At 38.0% G+C, this 23,017-nt stretch overlaps 1 protein-coding gene across 1 annotated transcript in view; it reads left to right on the forward strand.

Moving 5' to 3' along the window:
- The window catches only part of CFAP298 (cilia and flagella associated protein 298), a 497,670-nt gene extending 481,153 nt beyond the window's left edge, over window positions 1-16,517 (forward strand). The window contains exon 6 of the mRNA XM_044071424.1: window positions 15,859-16,517. Coding sequence (XP_043927359.1) covers window positions 15,859-15,966 — 108 coding nt within the window. The 3' untranslated portion in view covers window positions 15,967-16,517. The remainder of the gene's footprint in view (window positions 1-15,858) is intronic.
- The last annotated feature ends 6,500 nt before the right edge of the window (window positions 16,518-23,017 follow it).

A 23,017-nucleotide genomic window follows, 5' to 3' on the forward strand; every position in this document is an offset into this window, starting at 1 on the left:
AATCATAGATAAACTTACTAAGCTGGGCATTAATCCCTATGTCACTCGATGGGGTGCCAACTGGCTTACTGACAGAACCCACACTGTAAAAGTAGCCAATGCCAAATCCAGCTCCAGACAATTGGAGTAACTCAGGGTTCAGTCCTGGGACCGCTGTTTGGAATCTACTTCTCTGAAGTACAGGCCAATGCTAAGAGACTCTGGCTAACAAAATTTGCAGATGACTGCAAACTGGGAGCCATTATTGATTCCCCAAATGATGTGGATATTCTACAAAAGGGCCTTACAGAAATAGATGCTTGGTGCCAGAGCCATGGGCTCAAGCTCAGTGCCAAGAAATGTATAGTTGTCCCCTTTGGGAAAAAAACATGTACCCGTGAATTACCACATAGGTGGCAGTACACTAAACACCGAAAATGTGATGAGACTTGGGGATAAAGGTGGACAGTGGTCTCACCTTCGATAACTACATCGCCACAATGGTCAGGAAATCCTTCTATGTGGCACACCTCATCACTAAGGGCTTTTCATCCAGAAAAAAGGAGGTCATTGTCCCACTGTACTCATCCCTCATTAGACTCATTATAGAATACAACACCCCGTTTGGTATGTACCCCTCAAGACATCTGCAACAACTGGAAAGGCCGCAGAAGTACCTCACTAAAAGAATCACAGGCCTAAAGCAGATGCCCTATGCTAACTGTCTAAAAAGACTCCAGCTATACTGTGTCACATATCGTCTACTCAGAGGCGATCTCTGCTTAACATACAAGGCCATGTCAAACCCAGAGCTGTACACTTAAATAAATCCCAATCCCTCAGAGCCACATGCTCCAGGAATCTAAACCTTGTCATCACAATGAACAAATTCCTGACCCAGGGACTCCCCAGACTCTGGAATAGACTGCCCTTACATGTCAAGCATAGTGCCTCTTTGGCCCTCTTCAAAAGGAACCTTGAAGATTGGATGGGAGATAGGAAATTCACCCCGGGGATCATGTCAGTAGCCCTGCTAGATAGGGGTCCAGGGAAATAAATATTGTGGGAAGAAAAATAGCCAGGGAATTGTTATGGCTAGGCTTGTATAGGCCCTAGAGCCGATAGCCTAGTACCAACCTATGAGAAGCCTGATACTCAGCTAACATTTTCTTCATTTCAGCCTCTGATTTTTACAATTTTATCATTTCATCTGAATAGCTAGTTAAAGCTTCTTTTTTTGCAGCCTTTTGTTATTTTAGTTGATATATTCCTTCAGTGTTTCATTTATTTTAATCACCTCTGAGTACATTTAGTTTATTTTTTCCTCTAAATTACTGGAAGCCATCTGTTGTACTAAAGCTTAAGTTCAAACTGCTTTTTACTGAACAGCTGCAGGAGTCTTCTCAGCCAGTGTTTTCTCTTAACATTTTTTTGTTCATTTTCTTTTAGATTCTTTAAATTTTGGCTTTTCTGGCATCCAGACAGTGTACTTACTAGTCATTAACTAAATTTTACCCAAGCTGACAATATCATTGGCTGTTATTTCTCAGTTTTGTTTTATAGGTTCATAGGTAGGTGCTAGGCTATCTGCCCGAGGGCATTTATAAGCCTAGCGAGAGTGTGTCGGCTTTTGCCGCCCCATTGATTAATTAACTGATCCTCTGTCAATCCACTCTTCAAGGTTTCTCTTGAAGAGTGTTATTGAGGGACTCTGACTAATGTAGTTTGGAATTTTCTTCCAAAGCATGGGGAGTTTCTGTGACAGGTATCTATTCCTCCAGCATGTTCTATTTATTGTTGTCGAGGTTTAGCTCACTAGAGCACGTGGCTCGCAGTGACTTGGATTTCTTTAGGTGGAGCATGTCCATCAATTCTGAGTTGGACATGGCTTTGTAAGTCAGGCAGAGATTACCAATATGCCACTGAGTACAGCCGGAGTTTTTTCAGTTGGGCTGCATAGGACATATGTTTGAGGTAGTAATCCTCTTGGTAAGGTACTTTTGTTGTCTTTCCAGCTGTTGGAAGTGTCTTGTGAGGTACATCCCAAATGGGGCATTATACTCATTTACACCAGGAGAGTTGAGGTTAAGCTTTTGATCAGTGTGCAGCCATCTTGGAAGTCCGATCAGTTTAGATGTCTTTGATCTCATCCAGTTCACAGTGACAGTTCAGAATAGTAATTTGGAAAACTGCATTTTCCTTTATAGAGCACAGTTGTTCTTTATTACTTTTGAGAAGGGGCTGGCTACCTTTGGATTGCATTAAGACTGTCAAATAAAACGTGTTTTCATTTTTGAGAAGCAGATTTCTATTTCTGTTGGGTGTCTCTGCAGCCCGAAGAGTACTTGCAGAAAGACTCAGTGATTGCCAAGTTAAGAATATAGAAGATTAATATTACTGCCCATGTAGATTACTTCTTGATAGCATCTCATTAGGATACTATGCATTATCAGATCACAAAGGTAGTGAATCTCTTCTGGAAACTGGGTAGAACTGTAAACAACAAAAATCATATCTTTTTCCACAAAATGTGTTGCCATGCTTAGGGGGATAGTACTGTGCTCAACACAAATGAGAACACTTCAAGGAAGTATTCAGCTTCTGATTTAAATGTCTTATTTGGGTATAGTCACTGCAAGACATTTTTCAGATAACTCTGATTGTGGTTTCAACAGTTTCCGTCTTCATATTCCAAAGATAATTATTGTAGTCTAGAAACTAGATATAACCATAACAGCAGCAGCAAAAAAAAAAAAGTTTTTTTCCACAACTGGTAGTGACCTTTATAGCAGTAATACTGGTTTACGCACAAATGAAAATGTTTCTCCTTCAGGACAGAGTCAGGAAATGTCCAGCTTTTAAATTCAAATGTTTGACTCAGATTTTGTAAAAGGAGGATAGGATTTAGGGAGCAGTGTAAAAACTAGTGTGTGTGTGTGTGTGTGTGTGTGTGTGTGTGTGTGTGTGTGTGTGTGTGTGTGTGTCTGTGTGTGTGTGTGTGTGTGTGTGTGTGTGTGTGTGTGTGTGTGTGTGTGTGTGTGTGTGTCTATGTGTGTCTGTGTCTGTGTGTGTGTGTCTCTGTGTGTGTGTGTGTGTGTGTCTGTGTGTCTCTGTGTCTCTGTGTCTCTGTGTGTCTGTGTGTCTGTGTGTCTCTGTGTGTGTGTGTGTGTGTGTGTGTGTGTGTGTATATGTGAAGTGCGTGTATATGTGTGTGTGTGAAGTGGGTGTGTGTGTGTGTGAAGTGCGTTTGTGTGTGTGTGAAGTATTTGTGTGTGTGTGAAGTGTGCGTGTGTGTGTGTGTGTGTGTGTGTGAAGTGTGTGAAGTGAGTGTGTGTGTGTGTGTGTGTGTGTGTGTGTGTGTGTGTGTGTGTGTGTGTGTGTGTGTGTGTGTGTGTGTGTGTGTGTGTGTGTGTGTGTGTGTGTGTGAGCTTGTGTGAATAGTGTGTGTGTGTGTGTTGTATGAATATATGAGTATTTCATTAATAGTTGATCCATTACATTGATACCAGTTTCATCAGTGCAGGAACTATACAAGTGACTGACAAAAAAAAAAAATAAACGAATGCAAAATGATTGCAAAAAGAAACATAACTTACTTTTGCAATTGTTAAAAGTAAAGTAAACAAAAATCAGCAATATACTTGTTTTAATATGGGGAGTTGCCCCCATACCACCTAACTTCTAGATACTAACTCCAAGGTAAACACAATTAAAAAGACAAAGTCATTGTTAAACAAATCACTGTATCCTGCATTTGATAAAGAAAACATTCAGTAGCCTATGACAGCAAAATTAGCTGTTGACAAGCTGTACATTTGATAGATGTTGGGAAACCACACACACGTGTATATGTATGAATGTCTGTCTATATTTGCCTATCTGTACATACACACACGTGGACACACAAATATACATGTGCATATATGAAACATTACAACCATTTATAAAATAGAGTCAAGAGGCAGAAAACAGGTTACAAAGAGTGCTAGATCCATTCATCTATAACCCCCTTTGTCTCATTTTTGCACATGGGGTCGGGGTGTCACATCTGCAGTGACTATTATCTACAGCCAATGTTAACATCACTGGGTTTTTACGATGCCAGATCATTAATACTCCATAAAGATGAAAGAAGAGTAACCCATTTTGTAGACATGCTTTGAAATGCACTGGATACAGAAGCATTTATTTGTTGCTGCCCCTCTGGGTCTCCCCTAATGGCTGATCAGATCCAGTCAACTGTTTGTTCTGGGAGTATGGAAACCTGACATTCCTGGGCTAGGTGAGAATGCTACAGCCCATTTTTTCCTGCAGTGCTATCTCAGGCTGCTATCTTTTCCCCGATGAAAGTCAGGTGATAAGGAGTGAAACAGCTTCCTGGTCTTTGGGGGGGGCAGCCTACACTTACCCCTTGGGAACACCTCACCCTCCTGCTTCTCTTCTGAGATCTGTTGTTGCTGTCTTCTGAGTAGACATTTTCCTCCACATGCCAAGATCCTTCTGTTAGTGGTGCAAATGCACCATGACAGTCAAGCTCAACAGACTCCAACTCCACAAAGTAATGCCTAGTGCTCACACTAAGTGTCACCTCTGTGTCAAGCCAAAGTCACTCACTCCCATCCTCCCTAACCAGCTTCTACAGGCATTGAGCTGCTATTCAAACTCTGGTCATGCTGTATCCCTTTATGCCACAGAATTAGTTCAAAGTGTCTATTTTTTTAATTTAGAAAACATAGTTAATGTTGAAAGCACAGAGCATGCTGAAATGATTCTGGATACTAAGAGTGAAATGGAATCTTGAGTTAGAAGCCAATATTTTTCCTGTCACTGTTGAAGTGACACCCCAAATCCATGTGCAGACAAATGGGAAAAGAGGTTGTGGGATGGATGCATGATCATTAAGCTGATATTAGAAGTCAGGACGTTAAACCATTGCACTGTTACTTCATTTGCGAATTATGGCTTCTTTAAGAGAATGTGATTGGTTGTATTTGTACTGCTTCCCCCTGTGTTTGTTATTTATCTGAAGTCGTGGTGAATTTATAGGCTGAAACACTGACCTTGATTTTATTATTATTTAATAAAATAGTTGGTTCACAGTATTCTCCTGTACTGTTGTATTTTATTAATTTGTTTTTGGAAGCAAAGACTTACCAAGTTGACTTCTTTGGAGAAATTTATATATATATATATGGATCTATGTCAGTTTATCATAAAAAAAAAAAAATTGTTAAAATCGGTATAGTCGAGACGATATGGTTGACAATGCAGTTAATCAAAAAAATGTTATAAAGTCACACACAACACCTGCCAACAACACAAACAATGTTTTTGCAGGGAGGGCAAGCCCCCTACACCCCCCACACCTCCTGCTAATTATTTATAGCAACTCTGAGATTTTACTACAGTGGGGAAAAGGACAAATTCCCCAGTCTGTTGACTGTACAGATTTTGACAATTTTGCAGTTCAGTTGAGAACATACTTTCCGAAATGCCAAACATGACTAAACAACAATATTCTACATTTTTCAGGGGTGTAAGCCCCCCCGCACCCCCACAGGCCCTGCATATTATGTATAACAAATCCGAGATCACATTTCAGTGGGTAAAAGGGTAAATTCCCTGATCCCAACTACTGTGATCGCCATATAAAAGCTTTGACATTTTGGAAAGTTGATCATATGGTTTCCACTGTATGAAGATTGATTTCAGATGATGGTGCTTTTTGTAATGAGGTATTCTTCAAAGTTTATTAAAGGGTTGAAGGAAGAGGTGATTAAGAAAGATTTATTTTGATTTGAATTATTATTTGAAGTATGGATTTGATTTGAATTATTATTTGAAGTATGGATTTGAAGTCCCAGAACACCATCCTAATGTGTTAATCCCTGTAACCAGCAGTGGGAATGTTGCCATGCAACAGGTTATAGCTCATATTCTAAGGCTTTTGCGTGTAGTTTTAGTAGTCTCAGCAAAAATGTTAAAAGTATTATAACAAAGAACAGGGCTAGTTTTATTGCAATCCAAAGCTTGGATGGCATTTTGGGTAAAAGTCCTACCTTAATATTCAGAACCAGGATTAATCTTAAGAGTAGATTTGAAAATGGACCTAACAGGAATTTGGAGAGAAATACAGCTGTCAAGAGCATGTCCAGATATGGGGCATGCAGCCAGTGTAGATATATTTTTGAAGGTACAAGTTTTACAGTGGGTACTTTTTCAGAGAACCATGTACCCCAATGGGAAGTTTAATTTTAACACCACAGGGATGGTATAGTTGGCACAATGTAGCAGATGTCCAGCATTTTATGTGGGCAAGACTGTGTAGGCTTTAAAAGTTATAATTTATCAGCATACATAAGCTATTAGGAGAAAAGATACAAACAATTTCAACAAACGCTAAAAATACACCTTATCAGTAAAATGGCTCTGTTCTGCTCTACCCCAGACTAAGAATATCCCACTCCTCCTAATCTTTCTTCATACTAGCGCTACTATCCTTGATTTAATTGTCGATTATGTATTTTTGTTACTATTAACTGCTATGCATCCACTCACATGGGAACTTTTCAAACCAGAAATATGCAAATATTAATGTATTTGAGTCTGTCATTGTGAGCTTTGAGAGGAAATCTTTATGGGACCTTGTGTGGACGGGCAGTATTTGGCACCTGGGGCATCAGTGGGAGTTAACTGTAGATGCTCCTGAAGGTGTCATTAAGATGTAACAAATTATGCTCTGTTATTTATATTTTTGTACTTGTATAAGTTTGACTTTTTACTTTTATCATTGTATATTTGGAGCTTTTCTCCTTGAGTCTCTGCTGAAAAAGGGTTTTCTTTTGCCCAGTCAGACTAACCCAGTTAACAAATGTCAGATAAATAATTCTTTGTTTAAACATTCCGAGCAATGTGAGAATTTTGTTTTTTGTTTTAGAAAAGTTACCCCATTTTGAGAGGGGTGGTGATTGGGAAGTCCACATAGAAAAACTTGATCTACACTGGCAGGTGCTATTAAACACGATGAGCCCTCCAGCTGTTAATGACAGGATAACTATACATTGTTTACTATGTATAAAAAGGTCTTGTATTTAGTTTTAACATTTTAGTACATTTGTATACTGGTTTATTTATGAGTTTGAGTAGGAGATTAAGATTTTTATATAGTATTTTAGTCGAATAAAGACTTATTCACATTTTTATTACATGTATTCCGGATGAGTTGTTGGATCTGATGTCAATTTTCATTACATCCTCAACTGATGGGTCTATATCCAAGGTGTTAGATCCAGCTCGGCCACTTGTAAAAGCTCGTGGCAATCCAAAACTCTCAAGCTTCTCCCTTACCCATAATGCACCCTCCCCATTACCTCAGATCTTGTTTGCCGCTGTTAGGTGAAAGACATGGTTATTTCACTCTCGAGCTACTAAGATAGGCAAGTGTGATTTTTGTGTTTTTTCTGCCTTAAATTTTATTCAGCTATCTTAATTTTTCTAACTTTGTACTAGTGTACTCTAGATACTGTTGTTAGTATCTCTTCTCTGCACTTTTTTTTCTCCCTTACCTTATACATATAATGTAGCCTTACTACCTTTGCAGCAACAAACAATATACACAATGAAAACAAAAACAAACTAGAAAAGAAACCGTTCGGGCATTTTTTTGTTTCTTAACTACCTTTGTAGGTAGTCCCCTTTTTCTTCCCTTACTTGTTAAAAAAAAAGTATATAGATATATACTATAGGTATATAGATATATATATATATATATATATATATATATATATATATATATATAAAATACTATGGCTTTCTTCCTTTCATTTTCCTGTTTTTGTTGTTCAGCCTTTCTGTAGAGTTGTTTACAGTCTTTCATCTGCACTTGCTGCTGTTGTGCATCATATCTGAAAAAGAGAGTTTAAGAAGTGTAATAAATGCAGCCAGAAGATTCCTTTTTCTGAACCACACACTCTTTGTGCCTACTGTTTTGGCCTCCTTCACCTGCAAGAGAGTTATGCAATCTGCCATGCCTTTAATTGCCGAGCATTGGTAGAATGCAAAGATAAATTAATCGTGAAGGGACTTTTACCATCCTCTTTTCATGATGCCATTTCTGGAGAAATTTCCAAAAAGTTGCCTAAATCATTTCTGAGCCCTTCTTCAGTTTCATCAAAGACCTCGGAGAAAGTTTCAAAAAGGCCTTCTTCAGATCCAACAGTCTCTTCAGATTCATCCAAGAATAAGAAAATTAAGTTATAAGATCCAAACCTCTTGGATAAGACAAAAGAAAAAGTACCTCTTCAGAGCAGATAGCTTTGTTGGATCTGAGGTCTCTGAAAACACAGGATTCATCGGCTCTGAAGACCTCTGATCCTGCTACATTTTTGGACACACTACCTAGGACAAGGTATCCCCCATCTGTGGACCGTGTCCCATCAAGAGTAACTTCTCCTTTTCTTTATAGAGGCTCGCAGTTGTTGTTTTATCTCCTCTCCCTTTGCGTCAGGAAGCGCTTGTGTCTAAAACTCCACCTTTGGCGCTTTCTCCTCTGACTCCATCCATGGGTTTTGGATCTGAGTCATCCAGGCCCATCTTCTTCAGGTCCTTAGATCACCATATCCTTGGATCAGAAGTTTACTGTGAGCTTCTCCATGCAGTCAGATCCAGAGAGCTCTCAGAGCTGTTTATATCCTATTGGATCCGAGGTGTTTCTGTCAACTCTGAGTGCTTCTGAGCCATCTTGCCACCTCGGAGTTTTGGCAGGGGTTAGCTTGGCTCTGACTTCTACCTTGGGTGGCTTTCCTTGGAGGTAGGCCTTTAAGACCTTGAAGAGAGCCCTATGAGCTTCCATGATACAGACTGGATCCTGTTTCCCTTGGGTTTAATATCTCCTGCTCTGCGTCAGGAGTGTCAACTAACCCTCCCACAGGGGCAGCTGTTACCAAAACATCAAGACACCCAGTTGGGTATTTCTACCTCTTCTGATACCTCTCCAGATTATCCTACTGAAGAGGACCCTCAGAAGAGGACATGTAAGAGGAAGCATCTAGATTCCCCTGAATCTGTCACTGAAGACACTGATTTTGAGGAGGGCAAAGGATCCCCACACTCACCTCCTGTAGATGTCTCATTCGGAGGCATCCTTGAAATCCTAAAATAGAGAGGTGACCTGAAGCCTGGCAATCCTTCAGAGGAATCTGTGCTCCTTGAGGGGTTTGGTACCAGCCCATCTATGTCTTGAGTGGTTCCGCCTGCCAATGAGCTCCTAGGTTTGTTCTCATGATAGGCATGAAAGGACCCTGACTCCATTGAACCCATACCAAAGAAGCCTGATAAAATTATGACCCCTCTGGAAGGCAGACAGTTCTGTCCAAGGGGGCCTCCCTGTTTATACCATGGTCATAATGGCAGCCACCAGGAAGGAACTAGCTGATGAAAGTTCCTCTGTTGATCCCCCTGACAAGGAGTCTGGGCTCTGGACAGGTTTGGGAAGCATGTCTACGCTTCAGGGACCTTCACCTTGAGGTCCCTAAACTACCTGGCACATTTCACCAGATTGCAAAGGGATCTGATAAAGGAACTATCGGATACCCTTGCAGGAACCGTGTCTGAAGAGGTGAAGGATGCAATCACGTCACAGCTGGTGACCCTTCAATCGATATCAAACTCGTCCATGAGGCTTATTTCCATTGTGGCAGAAGGAGCCTCAGGGGCAGTGGGTTCAGGTGTAGCCATTAGGAGACATGCCTGGATGCTCCTATGTGACTTCATGGAGCATTTTCAGTCTACGTTTGTCAGTGCTCCTTTTGACAGAGCCTCTCTTTGTGGCCCCAAAGTAAAAGATACCTTGTCTAAGTGTGAGAAGGATGGAAAGACCCTTTCTGCCATGGGCGTGTGTTTTTCTACCCGGCAAAGATCCTTCTGTAAGAATCATTGGGGAAGTGGAAAAATGTGGTCCAAGAAATCACAAGGATCTTTCCAAGACACATATGGGGGCTCTTCCCCCAGAGGTAGAGGGGGAAACTCAAACGGTAGATGTCACCCTTGCTGCAGAGGATGCCCATGACATCAAGAGTCCAGAGAATTTCTTTCTTTGGCAAACCCTTGCAGTGCTCCTGAACAGAGGCCGATTATCCCCCTCTGGTGGCAATCAGGGGTAATTTGTCCTTGCACCAGAGAGGCTGGCTAGAGATAACAAAATATACTTGGGTGCAGAGAATCGTATCCAGAGGATACACAATTCCATTTTTCCTTTCTTCTCCAATTTCCAGGAAAATCCCCAATGTTCCACCAAATCACAGGGATCAAGCAGCTGTAAAAATACAAAAGCTGCTAGACAAAGGAATCCTCCAAGAGGTCAACCCAGACCAGAAGAGATCTGGAACTTTCTCAAGATTCTTTTTAGTGCCAAAGAAAATGGGACTGGAGACCATTTCCAGATCTCAGCAATCTAAACAGATTGGTTTGAAATACAAAGTTCCGGGTAGTCACTGTTCAGTCCATTCTTCCATTTCTGGAAAAGGACAACTGGAAGTGCTCAGTAGATCTCCAGGATGCATACTATCATATAAAAATAAACAGGTGACCCAGGAGATTCTTATGCTTCTGGCTAGGAGCCAGTCTTATCAGTTCAGACCACTGCACTTTGGCCTCACCACAGCTCCCAGGGTGTTCACCAAATGTTTGGCCGTTGTAGCAGCTCACTTGACACTACATGGATTCTGTGTGTTTCCATACGTAGATGACTGGTTCATTACTGCTCTGACCAGTCATCAACTCATTATGGCAAAAGAGGAGGTCATCCACGCTTGCACAAGATTAGGAATTACCATAAATTTTGAGAAGTCAAATCTAGAGCCATCTCAAATTCTAGAATTCATAGGAGCTCTACTTGACACAAGGTCAACAGTAGCCTTTCTTCCCCTTTCCAGTGTTCAAACTTTAAGGTCACAAGTCAGCAAGACACTTTACAATACCACAATCTCGGCTTGCCTAGTACTACAAGCTCTGGGATCAATGGCAGCAGTGATAACCCTTGTTCTGCTACGAGGTTTCACATGAGAATTCTCCAGTGGATGCTGGAATCTCAGTGGTTGATTCTTTGACTATCCTTGTCAGCCCCAATATGAATTACAAAATCTTGCAAGAAAAGTCTGATGTGGTGGATCCAATTGGATCAGGTACTAAAGGATTATCCATTTGTCCCCTCACAGCCCAAGGCCGTAGTAACCATGGACAGTTTCCAGCTTGGGGGGGGGGGCATTACCTGGGAAAGATGGTCCAAGGCATGTGGTCCCCCGAAAAGGCCAATTTGAATATCAGTGTTCTGGATTTGAGAGCAGTGCCTTTAGGGTTGTAAACCTTTCAGTGAATTCAGTTCAGATGGACACTATGTCAGTGGTTTGGTACATCAGCAAATGAGGAGGAACCAGATCATACCCCCTATGTCATGAACACTAAGGGTGTGGGAATGGGCAGTATCTTATAACTGCTTTCTCTTAGCAACACATATTCTGGGCAAGTCCATCTTGCTGGCAGACAAGCTGAGCAGGTGCATACTGTTACCTCATGAATGGGCCCCTCAGTCAGAAAGTGGCAGAACAAATTTTCCACAAATGGGGCCAGTCATGCTGCAACCTCTTTGCATTACCCTTAAACAATAAGTGCAGCAACTATTTTGCCGTGATCCCCCCCACAGGGGGAGTCACATAGGGATGCTCTTCTTCATGATTAGCCCCCCCGGATTACTTTGCATGTATCCCCCAATTCTTCTAATCTCAAATTTCCTTCAGAGAGCTGCCAGGTTGAAGACCAAAGGTTATTCTCATTGCCCCCCCTTTTGGCTTCCCTTTCTGTGGTCTCATTTAGTTCACCAATCTTGGATTCTAGACTCAGTTCTGGACCTCCTCTCTTATCCGATGGGCGTGACATATTCAGACCTTCTGAGCCTCAAGCTGACAGCTTGGTTTCTCCAATTCCAGTAATAGTCAGGCAATCAGTGCCCTCTTCCGCTGTGCATCACATCTTGCTACCTTAACATAAGCCAGCCACTAGGAAACTTTACACTAGTAAGTGGAAAAGACTTGTACATTGGACTATTCAAAAGCATATAGATCCTTTCTCAGCATCAATCAGTTATGTCTTAGAGTTCTTGACATCGATTGTCATTACCTCCTTCAGATGAATTTTGGAAATTCAGGCATTGTCAACGAAACCTCCATATCTCATTTTCCATAAGGAAATCCCTATGAACTAATGCATCTTTTTTGCTCAGGGGGATATCACAAATCAACATCAATCAATGCATTAATCTTCCTGTATTCATTCTTCTTTCTGAACTATTCCAACAAAGGAGAGTGTGTGTGTGTGTGTGTGTGTGTGTGTGTGTGTGTGTGTGTGTGTCGGATTATCGAAGTTTAGAAACTTCAAAATTCATATGGCCAACACCATATGATTGATGTTTTGGAACTTCGAACATTAAAAAAAAAATATATATATATATATATATATATATATATATATATATATATATATAAACAAAAAAATTGTATGTTTAATGTTTTTGCAGGGGGGCAATCCCCCCTCACCCCCTGATAATTAAATATACCAACTCCGAGATCGCACTACATTGCAGAAAAGGATAAATTTCCCGTTCCGCGCTGTACCGCCATCTCCATTCAAAGCCTTCGAAGTTTCAAAACTTCAAGCATATGGTCCCAACCATATGACTTTCAAAGTTTTGAAACTTCGATAATCTGATATCAACCTATATATATATATATATATGTATATATATATATATATATATGTATGTGTATGCAATATATATCAAATGAGTATGTACACACACACGCACTCCAACATTATATATATATATATTTATTTATAGGTTTGGCCAAATTAGGTGACTGTCCTGATCTAAATGTTCTTTAATTTAGTTGACAGGAAAGTTGATCTATATTTGTGTGAGATCACATCAATAATGGCGTAGAGAAATATGTCCTTTCACTTTTATTGTGTGATCTCGGAGTTGGTAAATTTAATTGGCAAAAGGTGCATGTGGCTTGCCTTCCATCAAAAATTATATTTTATTTGCATTCTCCAAGGTTATTTCTTGGAGCATGCATAGCCTGTTGTTAATTTTTTTCTTCAATTATATTTTGTCACGTTTTATGTGTTGTGTTGTTTAAGTGTTTCAACCTTCTTTAGTAAATCCTTATATATGTGTATGTACATATGTATATGTATGCATACATATGTGTACACAGGTCTATTTCACATACCCGAAATACCACATAACAGAACACCAGATAACCAAGAAGAGAAAGCCAAAACTTCAAGTACACGACTTCCACATAGCTAAAATGTTTCCCAGGGTAAGTAACTACTGGGCCAAAAATGCATGGAGAACACACACTGCACCATCTACAACCTACTCAGGTGGGGGGCTATGCCCTCTACACCCCTCTTACTAAATATACCAACTCCAAGATCGCACTACAGTGGGGAAACAGGTAAATCTCCCCTTGTTGGCCCAGTGGTTACTTGCCCTGGGAAACATTTCAGCAATGTAGACATTCATGTATTTGAAGTTTCAGTTTTCTCATCTTCGGTTATGTGGTATTTCGGGTATGTGAAGTAGACCTGTGTACACATATGTATACCTACATATAGGTATTTTTAAATCACCCTATTATTTTTAACAAGGGCGTAAAAAAGATACTTTGTTGAAGCACAAGAAGGCTACTTTCTAAATTCTTTCTCTGGAAAAGGAAAATGTTTGCACCGATTTTGCAAAGTTCTTGTGTCAGCGAATTGCATTTTTTTGTTTGTTTGCTAATTCAATAAGCCTGTTTTCTTGCGTGATCTTTGGAGCACTTACAGATCCGCACTGTATGGAGATGGATAGTGGTGTGATCAAGTTTGCAAGATAAGGCTTGTATGCAGTTCCTTACATTTGGTTCTGTATATTGTGCTGCCATGACATGAAGCAAAATTTAAGAACTTAAAACTATTAAACACAATAAAAATAAAAGAAGAAACTTAATATCTGGGAATCACCTTTTTCCAGAATAACAAAGACTTCTACCAACACAATGTAAACCTTAAATAGCAAAATATAATGCAAGACTGTAAAAGATGGAACAACCTAAAACTACCATTCTTGGCCAAAGTATCAATAATCAAAATTAACATTTTACCTAGACTAATGTATATATTCATGACATCACAGACAACAATACATAATAAGTTCTTCAAACAAATTCATACCTTCCTAGCAAAATTTATATGGGAACCCAAAAAAAACAGAATCTCCTATCCAAAATTAGTACTCCCAAAATGCAAAGGAGGACTAAATCTACCAGATTTTAAAATGTACTACTCGATCATTAACACTAACAGAATATTTTAGAATAGCTGAACATAACCCGTCAATGGAAAATTGGCCTCCTCTTTGGGTGACGATCTACTATAGCTATATTAAAGCTCTAGGTTTCAATTCCAAAGCACTTCCATTCCTGAAGCAGAAAGAAATACAAACATATAACATTATAGAGCCCTTAAAACATTCTATCAACTTAGCGCAAAAACTCTTTCAATTCTTGAACCTTAGACAAGCCATGACAATACTGCAACCCCTTCATAAAAACCCAAATTTTAAAATAAACAATAAGATGCTGGACTTAGTCCCTTTTCCCAGACTGAAAGATAAAACAATCCAAGATATTTATCCCTACCTTAACTGTTCAATACAAGAAATGAGGACCAACTTAAACCTCCCTAAATCACACATAATAATCCTAAGACAAATCAAAGAACTGTGTTCCAGTTACCTCCAAAATGTTACTATGACCAATAGTGACATAGAAACTTGTAGCAGGTTTTGGAAAACGATTATCACAACAAAGATAACTATTACTAATTCATATAAAATGATAAATGAAATCAAATACCAGAAAGACCTTCTCTTCTCTAACTACTGGAGAAAAATTAAACCATCCATAGATGATCAGCAAATAAGTCAGGCAATCAATCTAACACTGAAGATTATACCCCTCAAAAAGTTAGCATACACTCAGCTCATGATCAATAATAATGCTTATTTTACACCTGCAATCCTACACAAATTTAACACATCAAAATCACCTTTCTGCCCACACTGTAAGGATCAGATAGCTGACTTAATCCATGTATTTTGGAGCTGTAAATGTGTCTATAAATTCTGGAACTCTCTCAAGTTACAGTTACAAAAAACAGGTTATCAGACATCAACATTAACTTGGGAATTCGCTCTATTACACATTCTCCCACCCAACATACCAAGAAAACAAGCAAATACACTTTTAACAATTTACCTACTAATTTAACTGTATATAGCTTTTAAATGGCTAGATACGATAAATATCTCTTGGGAGGGTTTTAAACAAGTCGCTATACAACACCTTTTAGCTCATAAAATAGTAATAGATAAAAGAAACAAAAACATGAAATCCAGAGAGATTTGGGAACAAACCTTTAATATCATATTAGCATAATTCATCACACAGCAACTTAGAAATACACTATAATGGAACCAAAGAACACATACAAGTTCAGATATTAAATAATAACTTGGATATTACGAATGTATATACTGTCTATATAACTGTGGAACTAACAGATATGTTGTACGACCTATATCCTGTGGTATTTGACATCAATGTATAATATATATATATATATATATATATATATATATATATATATATATATATATAATCATGTAAGATAGTTTTTTATTTGTGACATTTATTAATGTAAAAATAAAAATAAAAATTATTGAAAAAAAAAAAGAACTTAAAACTAGTAGAATTAATGCTTTGAACTCATCCTTTTCAGAAACTTGATGAAAATGATGATTCCTTCCTTGATTCTGAATGGGCAGACAGCAATGCATTGAAAAGACAGTGTCAAGGTGTAAAGAACATTAGATGGCGTCCACGATGAAGAGTCAAAGTAGTACTATTTTTGATGGAAAGTAAAACATGCAATATTTGCAACCAGTCAAAAGCGCAGGATATAAAACTGATATAAAGAACTTTCTTTTATGTAAAATGAAAGATATTTTCAGAACTCTATGCATAACAAAATAAAATTAATTTATGCAGATGTTTATGTGCCTGCTTAGTTTGTCACTGTGGTTATGCTGACAAGGGAAGTGTTACAAAGATACCATGTCCTAATCTCTGCAGTTGTGTGATGAAGCACCAGTTGAGTATAATTAGTTGAAAATTGTTCATGAAATTTATCGTGAAACTCAACTCTTCTGCATGTTGTAATTCTTTGTTTTACTACCAGAACTGTGTTGTATTGACTTAAGAAAAGTTACCTTTTTAATGTTACTGGAGTTCCTTGATGTGTTACAATACATCAAAAGTAGCCTAAAAAGTTGCATTTACCCGAGTACTTGACTTGATACAGTGAAGCAACTCCTGTGTTTCTTTTCTTTGTAATAACTTAATATGGAATATTAAATGGTTCATTATTTTAAATATTTATAGGGATTGTTTGTCTCTATTGTAATACAAAATTATACCAGATTATGTAAGAAAATAAAAATATCGATGCAAGATGCTAATGCCTTTTTTCCAGCAGTAACTTAAACCACTGTGAACAGTGAAATATATATTCCACTCACACTTTGGAGCAGTCCTTGCTGCTTGAAAATGTGCTTTCTGGCATTTGTGTTTTTTTACCAGTTCCTTTTAGCCATCTTCAGTAGATAAGTACTGATGTCTGTTTACTTATTTTACTAAATATGGTCAAGTTTTTCATCTCTCTCTAATAATTTTATTTGCATATTATTCCTGATTTTTACCAAGGGATTCATGCATTTTCCAATCATTTGAAAACGTTCTGAGTTTAGCAGATGTGCAGCACTTAAACTAACACATTAATTATTTCCTCGATTTAGGCCCAAAGTGGAATATCAATAATTGTTTGTATAAAGTATAATCTGGCAATACAAGCAAACAAAGAGCTAGCAAGTACGGTAGATGCACAGGCCAGAGAAACTAGTATGAAAACAAAACAGGCCAGCACCAGGAAAAATGAAGCAGTAGATGTTTATTATAACCAGACCGGTTTCAGCATATAGCTTTCCTCAGTGGTTTAACATAGTTGGCAGCACAAAAACTGCATTTATATGTAGTCCAGTAGAGAAATAATGACATAATTTCCTGTCAAGAAAACATGATTAAGAAATAGTGCAAAACAGTTATGTACAATAATAATGTGAAAAATAAAAGAATGTACATGAAAAGCAAACAAAATGAAATGAAATGAAAATATATTTTGCAATATTCCACTCAAAAAGTGTCAAGCAAAAACCTACTATAGACAATTAAAGATATTATAATTTGTCGTTTAAACCTGGTGGAAAAAGACCACCCAATTTGACAATCCATTTCTTTTCTTTAATATTTAGTAGGTTATGCCACCCTGTTTTGAAGGATTTGTTTCCCAATATTCTATCTATAATGGTAAATGAAAATTTGGCTGTATTATGAATCATGCAATGTTTATACATATGCATTGGTCATTCTGGCATTCCTGATGTCCCCTAAATGTTCCGACATCCGGAATCTAAACTGTCTGGATGTTTGTCCAATATAAAATGCTTGACAGGTACATGTGGCTAAATAGATGACCCAATCCATTCTACAATTGGCAAAGCAATAGATGTCAAATAGTTTGCCTGTGTTCTTGCTAGTAAAATTCTTGGTCTTAAAGACATATTTGCAAAAGGAACAATGTCCACAGGGGTAACACCCAACTAGTTTCTCCCCTGACAAAGTTGTTTGATGATAGATAACCTCCTGACGCAAAATCTTTTTATAGTGTGAGAAATGGGAGCCTAGTGTTTTCCCCCTTCGGTATGAAAACTGACATCTATCACCCAACCAATCATCCAGTTGTGTGTTAATTTTAAGTATATTACAATGTTTGTCAATAATCCCAATAAGATGCCCAGTGTTCCTACCAAAGGTGGTAACCAACCTAAGAATATCCTGGTTATTCCTGGTATATTTATCTTTATATGTCAGGAGGCTGTCCCTTGGTTGGTTACGAGCCCATAATAATGCTGATTTTACATTGTGTTGGCTGTACCCCTTTTCAAAAACCTGTTTGTTAAATCCTGATGGCAATGAGTAAGGTCCTGCTGTGAGGAACAAATTCTCTTAATTCTGAGAAACTTGGATTTGGGAATATTGTTAATAATATGCTTAGGGTGGAGACTTGAGGCATGTAACAAACTATTATATTGGGGATACTTCCTATAGACCATAGTTCATAAAGTATGATCTGGTTTACGCTCTAAGTTTACATCAAGAAAGTTAATTTCATTAACATCGTAGTTTACTGTGAATTCTACCCCCCATTTGTTACAATTTAGATAATCAACAAATTCCTCAAGCTATTCAATGCCCCCTCGCCATACAAGCCAGCAATCATCCAAGTAGCATTGCCAAATGTCAATCTCAGGTAGGTACAAATTGTGTAAATCATTATAGATGATATGTTCCTCTACATACCCCATGTATAAATCAGCATAGATGGGAGCAAAACATGCACCCATGGCTGTGCCCTGAATCTGCCAATAACATTGGTCTTGGAAATAAAACACATTTTTAGTGAGTACATGTTCAGCCATGCAAATTAAAAAGAGTGTTAAAACCTGGGCTGTAGATATTAATTTTGTTGAACCAAAACTCCAATGCCATCAACCCAGCCCAATGGGGAATGCAGGTGTAGAGTGATTTAACATCCAATATGCACATTAACCAGTGGGGTTCCAGTTGAGAATCAGAGACTATTTGCAAAAAATCTGTGGTGTCTTTTAATCTGGCCCTAATGTGTGGTAATAAAGGTTTTAAATACTCGGTCAAAAAAACAGACAGAGGTTCTGTAAGTGAGCCATTTCCAGAAACAATTGGTCTACCAGGAGGTGTTTTGAAAGATTTATGGATTTTGGGCAATAGATATAAATATTGTTTACCTGGGTCCTGTACAGTCAATTGAATTTTAGTTTTGGCAGTAATGATCCCTTCCTCAACTGCAGATTGTAAAAAAATCATCTATATCCTTCTTAAAATTAGGAGTGGGGTCCAAGGGCATGTTCAAATAATGCTGAGTGTTAGACAACTGTCTAATTCCCTCTGCCCAGTAATAACTGGAGTCCATGACCACAACTGCCCCACCCTTATCAGCAGGAAGAATAGTGATATCAGTATTAAATTTAAGGTCCTCTAAAGCTTGTTGTTCCTCTCTATTCAAATTCTGTCTCAGGATGTCCCCAGAGCCCAAAACATGATGTAAATCCTTTATGACTGCTTGCTGGAAAATGGCAACATGTTTATCCATTGGTGGATTGAAATTGGATGGTAAAAAACGGAATTCAGCGGATTTTTGAGAATGATCCTGTTGATCAAAAAATAATTTGAGATTCATTTTTCTACAAAATGCCAAAATATCAGAAACAAATGAACTCTCACCCACAAAAAAAACAGGAATAAAACCAAGACCTTTATTTAACAATGATTCTTGAATAGGTGTCAGTACAAAACTGGATATGTTGTGCACATTAGAACAAACAGGATTCATTTCACAATGGACTGAAAAAGGTCTACTAAGGTTTGTACCCCTGTGTTTACGTCGCCCCTCTGTGTCTCCTGCCCCTAAAGGGAATTCCGAACTATGACCTCTTTTGGAAACAGGAGAATCACTGTTGTGGGTGGTTTCTGTGTCGGTAGTAGAGGATTCCTCCCCCGAAGTTATGCCCTGTGAGGTGCCTTTTTCCAAAATAGACAGAGGACTCCTTTTGCATGTAAAATTGGAATTCCTGGGATTCCTAGTACCCTCAGTAAACCTGACACTTCTCTGTGATTCAAAAGGTTTCCCTCTATCATAATCTTCCACATCCCTGGAAAATTTGTGCAATTTCTTCTCCTTTAAGCCATTCTCGAAGGCAATCAACTCCCTGGATAGTTTACTCAAATTTTCTTTAAAATTAGGTAAATGTTCATATTCTTTCAATTCATCACAAATTTTTTGTACATCACAAATATTGACCTGTTTAGTCCTGTCATAATAGGAAGCTAATATGTTCACAAAGGATATGGAGGCATTCTGTTGTGCCAAATTCCATTCCTTTAATAGTGTTTCATCTGCTTTACTAACCAGGGGTTGTTGTTTTATTCTAAGACCTCTGGGGGTGATATTACAATTTTGATAGGCTTTAAAAAGCCTGGAATGCCAAATATTGGTACGTAAGGTTTTAACTTGCTTCCCTAGTTGAGTAAATAAGAGACTACAACTGCCAACTGGATCAGTTATCTTATTTTGCTTGGAGCCATTGTTCAATTCTATTCCAAAAACTTGGATGTCGTCCTTGTCCGCACATAGCCCCTGAAGTAATTTGTTGAGATCCATGGCAATAGGTTGTCTAAGAGACTAATGTCAAATGTGATGTAAATCTTTCCAGATGTGAGAAATTACACTGTATAAAATACTGAAAGTGTAACTAATCCAGAGGGTGGATGGCCATGGTTCCCATTGAAAAGTAAATAAAATGATAATATCAAATCTGAATCACAGAGAAGCACTCAGATCCCACTGGAGGGTCCAGATGTCCCCAAATATACAGTGTGAAAGAATATCGTAAAAGTCAGACTCCAAAATTCAAATGAATGTGAATACTTGAGCCACACTTGATAAGGGGACCAGAATTCTGGAACTAAATGATAGTAATATGGCACCTGACCTGAACACAAATATTGCAATAAGTAAGACACAAAAAAAGGCCAATCACAAAAAAATATGTATGAGGGGGAACCTAATCAATAGGCATATGGCCTCAATTGTGGATGGTAGACAAATACTGACTAATGCAAAAAGACCCTGATATCTGGTTCAAAACCTGTGTTGATGTAGTACTTGTAACCAGTGATGAAAAGCAGTAATATTGAAAAACTGGTTGACCAAAAAACTGATTGTATAAATTGTATAGATTTACACACACACAGGAAACAGCCAGTAGTTAGTTGCAAGAAAACCAACCGATGATTCTCAGACCAAAAGTGTATGTCTGCCCAAAAAAAACAATATAGGGCACCCAGGTCTGAATAATGATGACCTGACCAAATAAGATGTCAATAAGAATGCTAATGTTAGGAGCCCAATAATAGTGGTATACTCCAATGTAAAAAAAACAGGTGGAGAGGAAATATGTAAATAGTGATACAGCACAATAAATTAATATCCAAATTGTGATAAATCAATTACTGTATACTTCAAATGTGGAACCCAATCAGAGCAAAAAATATAAGAGTAAATGTATTACTCAAAGGAATGGGTATATACAGCTGTTGACAATTGGAAACTAGGAGATGATTCAAAACATGAAATTATAATATTTGTTATGAATATAAACAGTGTCAAACAAGTAAAAATGAACACATTTAACTGTCAATCATGAATATTACAGCAAATACTTTGAGAAAAGTCTCCCAGTTGGCATAGATATAAGATATGGTCTAATTCAACCCCTATTGTCCCAAAAAACAATTGTATATTGCTGGGACCCTAGATTAGTTTAAAATAATAAAGTAAGCTTGGAAACGCTATGTTTATCCTTTACGAATATCCATACACATCGATGAATTCAACCAATATATATGAAGAGACTGATGCTTCTGATCGAGTCCCAAATAGGTGTGTACCAATATAAACACCTATTGTCCCCAAAGAACATATACAGACATCCACATAGATGTTAAAATGTAAATATACCAAGAATCAAATATGATTACCAATCAAAAGTGAAACAACGTTATGGTTTTGTTATAGTTATCAGTGCCAACGCCCATAAATGAACTGGGAATGGCATGTATAAAAACAAACACAGAAAATATGTCCCTATTTGTACAAAAATCATGAACACATTCCCTAGTGTCCTAAACATATAGGTAGGTCCATATTGATGTCAAAATGGAAAAAAAGCCAAAAATGATTGTTTTGCGTAAAAGATGGAACACTGATTTAATTCTTCACAGAGAAAATTGTGGGTGAATGTCACAACTAACACCTTGGAAGAAACCAGAGATAAACCGCTGCATAGAAAACCTGTTTCCTCAAACTACTGTTCTACTTTCACATTTTTGTTAAGCATGCAGTTAGCATCAGTTTTAGGACTGTAAAAGCTTGTCAGAGTTTTGTACAAAATGTAACTGCTTCTTCTGCAAGGATGCTACAGGATTATATTATTTCAGATTCACATCTTAAGCCTTTGAAGGCACTGATGTCTTCATGTTTAGTGAAAGTGAATTTCCTTCATTGTCACCAGTCAGTTGTGTTTTGGATAGCTTCTAAACTATTGGCTGTTCACATCATCCTTCTCCAGGGTTTATAGTTAAAACAATTATGCTGGTGAGCATTGAATTGTACCCTTTGTCATCCACGTGATTGTCATCAGTATAACCAGCTTCTGAACCACCACTAAGTGTAAAAAAAAAAAAAAAAAGTTACAGGCTTGGTAATTTGTTTCACAAGAGCATTTCCAAGGACTTCTTGCAGTTCTTTCAAAGTTTGACAACATTGAGACTGTGTTAATCCTCTGATTGTGCTATTATTTATCATCAGACTAACAAAGTTCCTTAGATCAGTACATGTCAACACCATATAATTACAGTGATGATAGTCCCATAAGTCCTTCATACTTACAGATTTGAAAGTTAAAAAATATTGTAAAAATTATGACTTTATAAGTTTATAATCAAGTATTTTTGTCATACTTACAGATTCAGCACATTTACTGCTTATTTTACAAACTAATCAGGCACCTTCCTCTCTTTGGGCAGTCAAGAGAGAGGATACTTCCCTTCTTATTCTGAAGAGTTAAATGAGGTTAATATGAAATCACCAAATAAAGGAAATATAGGTTCATAGGTTCATACTAGGCTATCTGCCCTAGGGTATTTATAAGCCTAGCCAGAGTGTG

Source organism: Protopterus annectens, chromosome 5.part0, assembly GCF_019279795.1.
Source record: "Protopterus annectens isolate FY-2018-M chromosome 5.part0, PAN1.0, whole genome shotgun sequence".
Classification (NCBI taxonomy): domain Eukaryota; kingdom Metazoa; phylum Chordata; order Ceratodontiformes; family Protopteridae; genus Protopterus; species Protopterus annectens.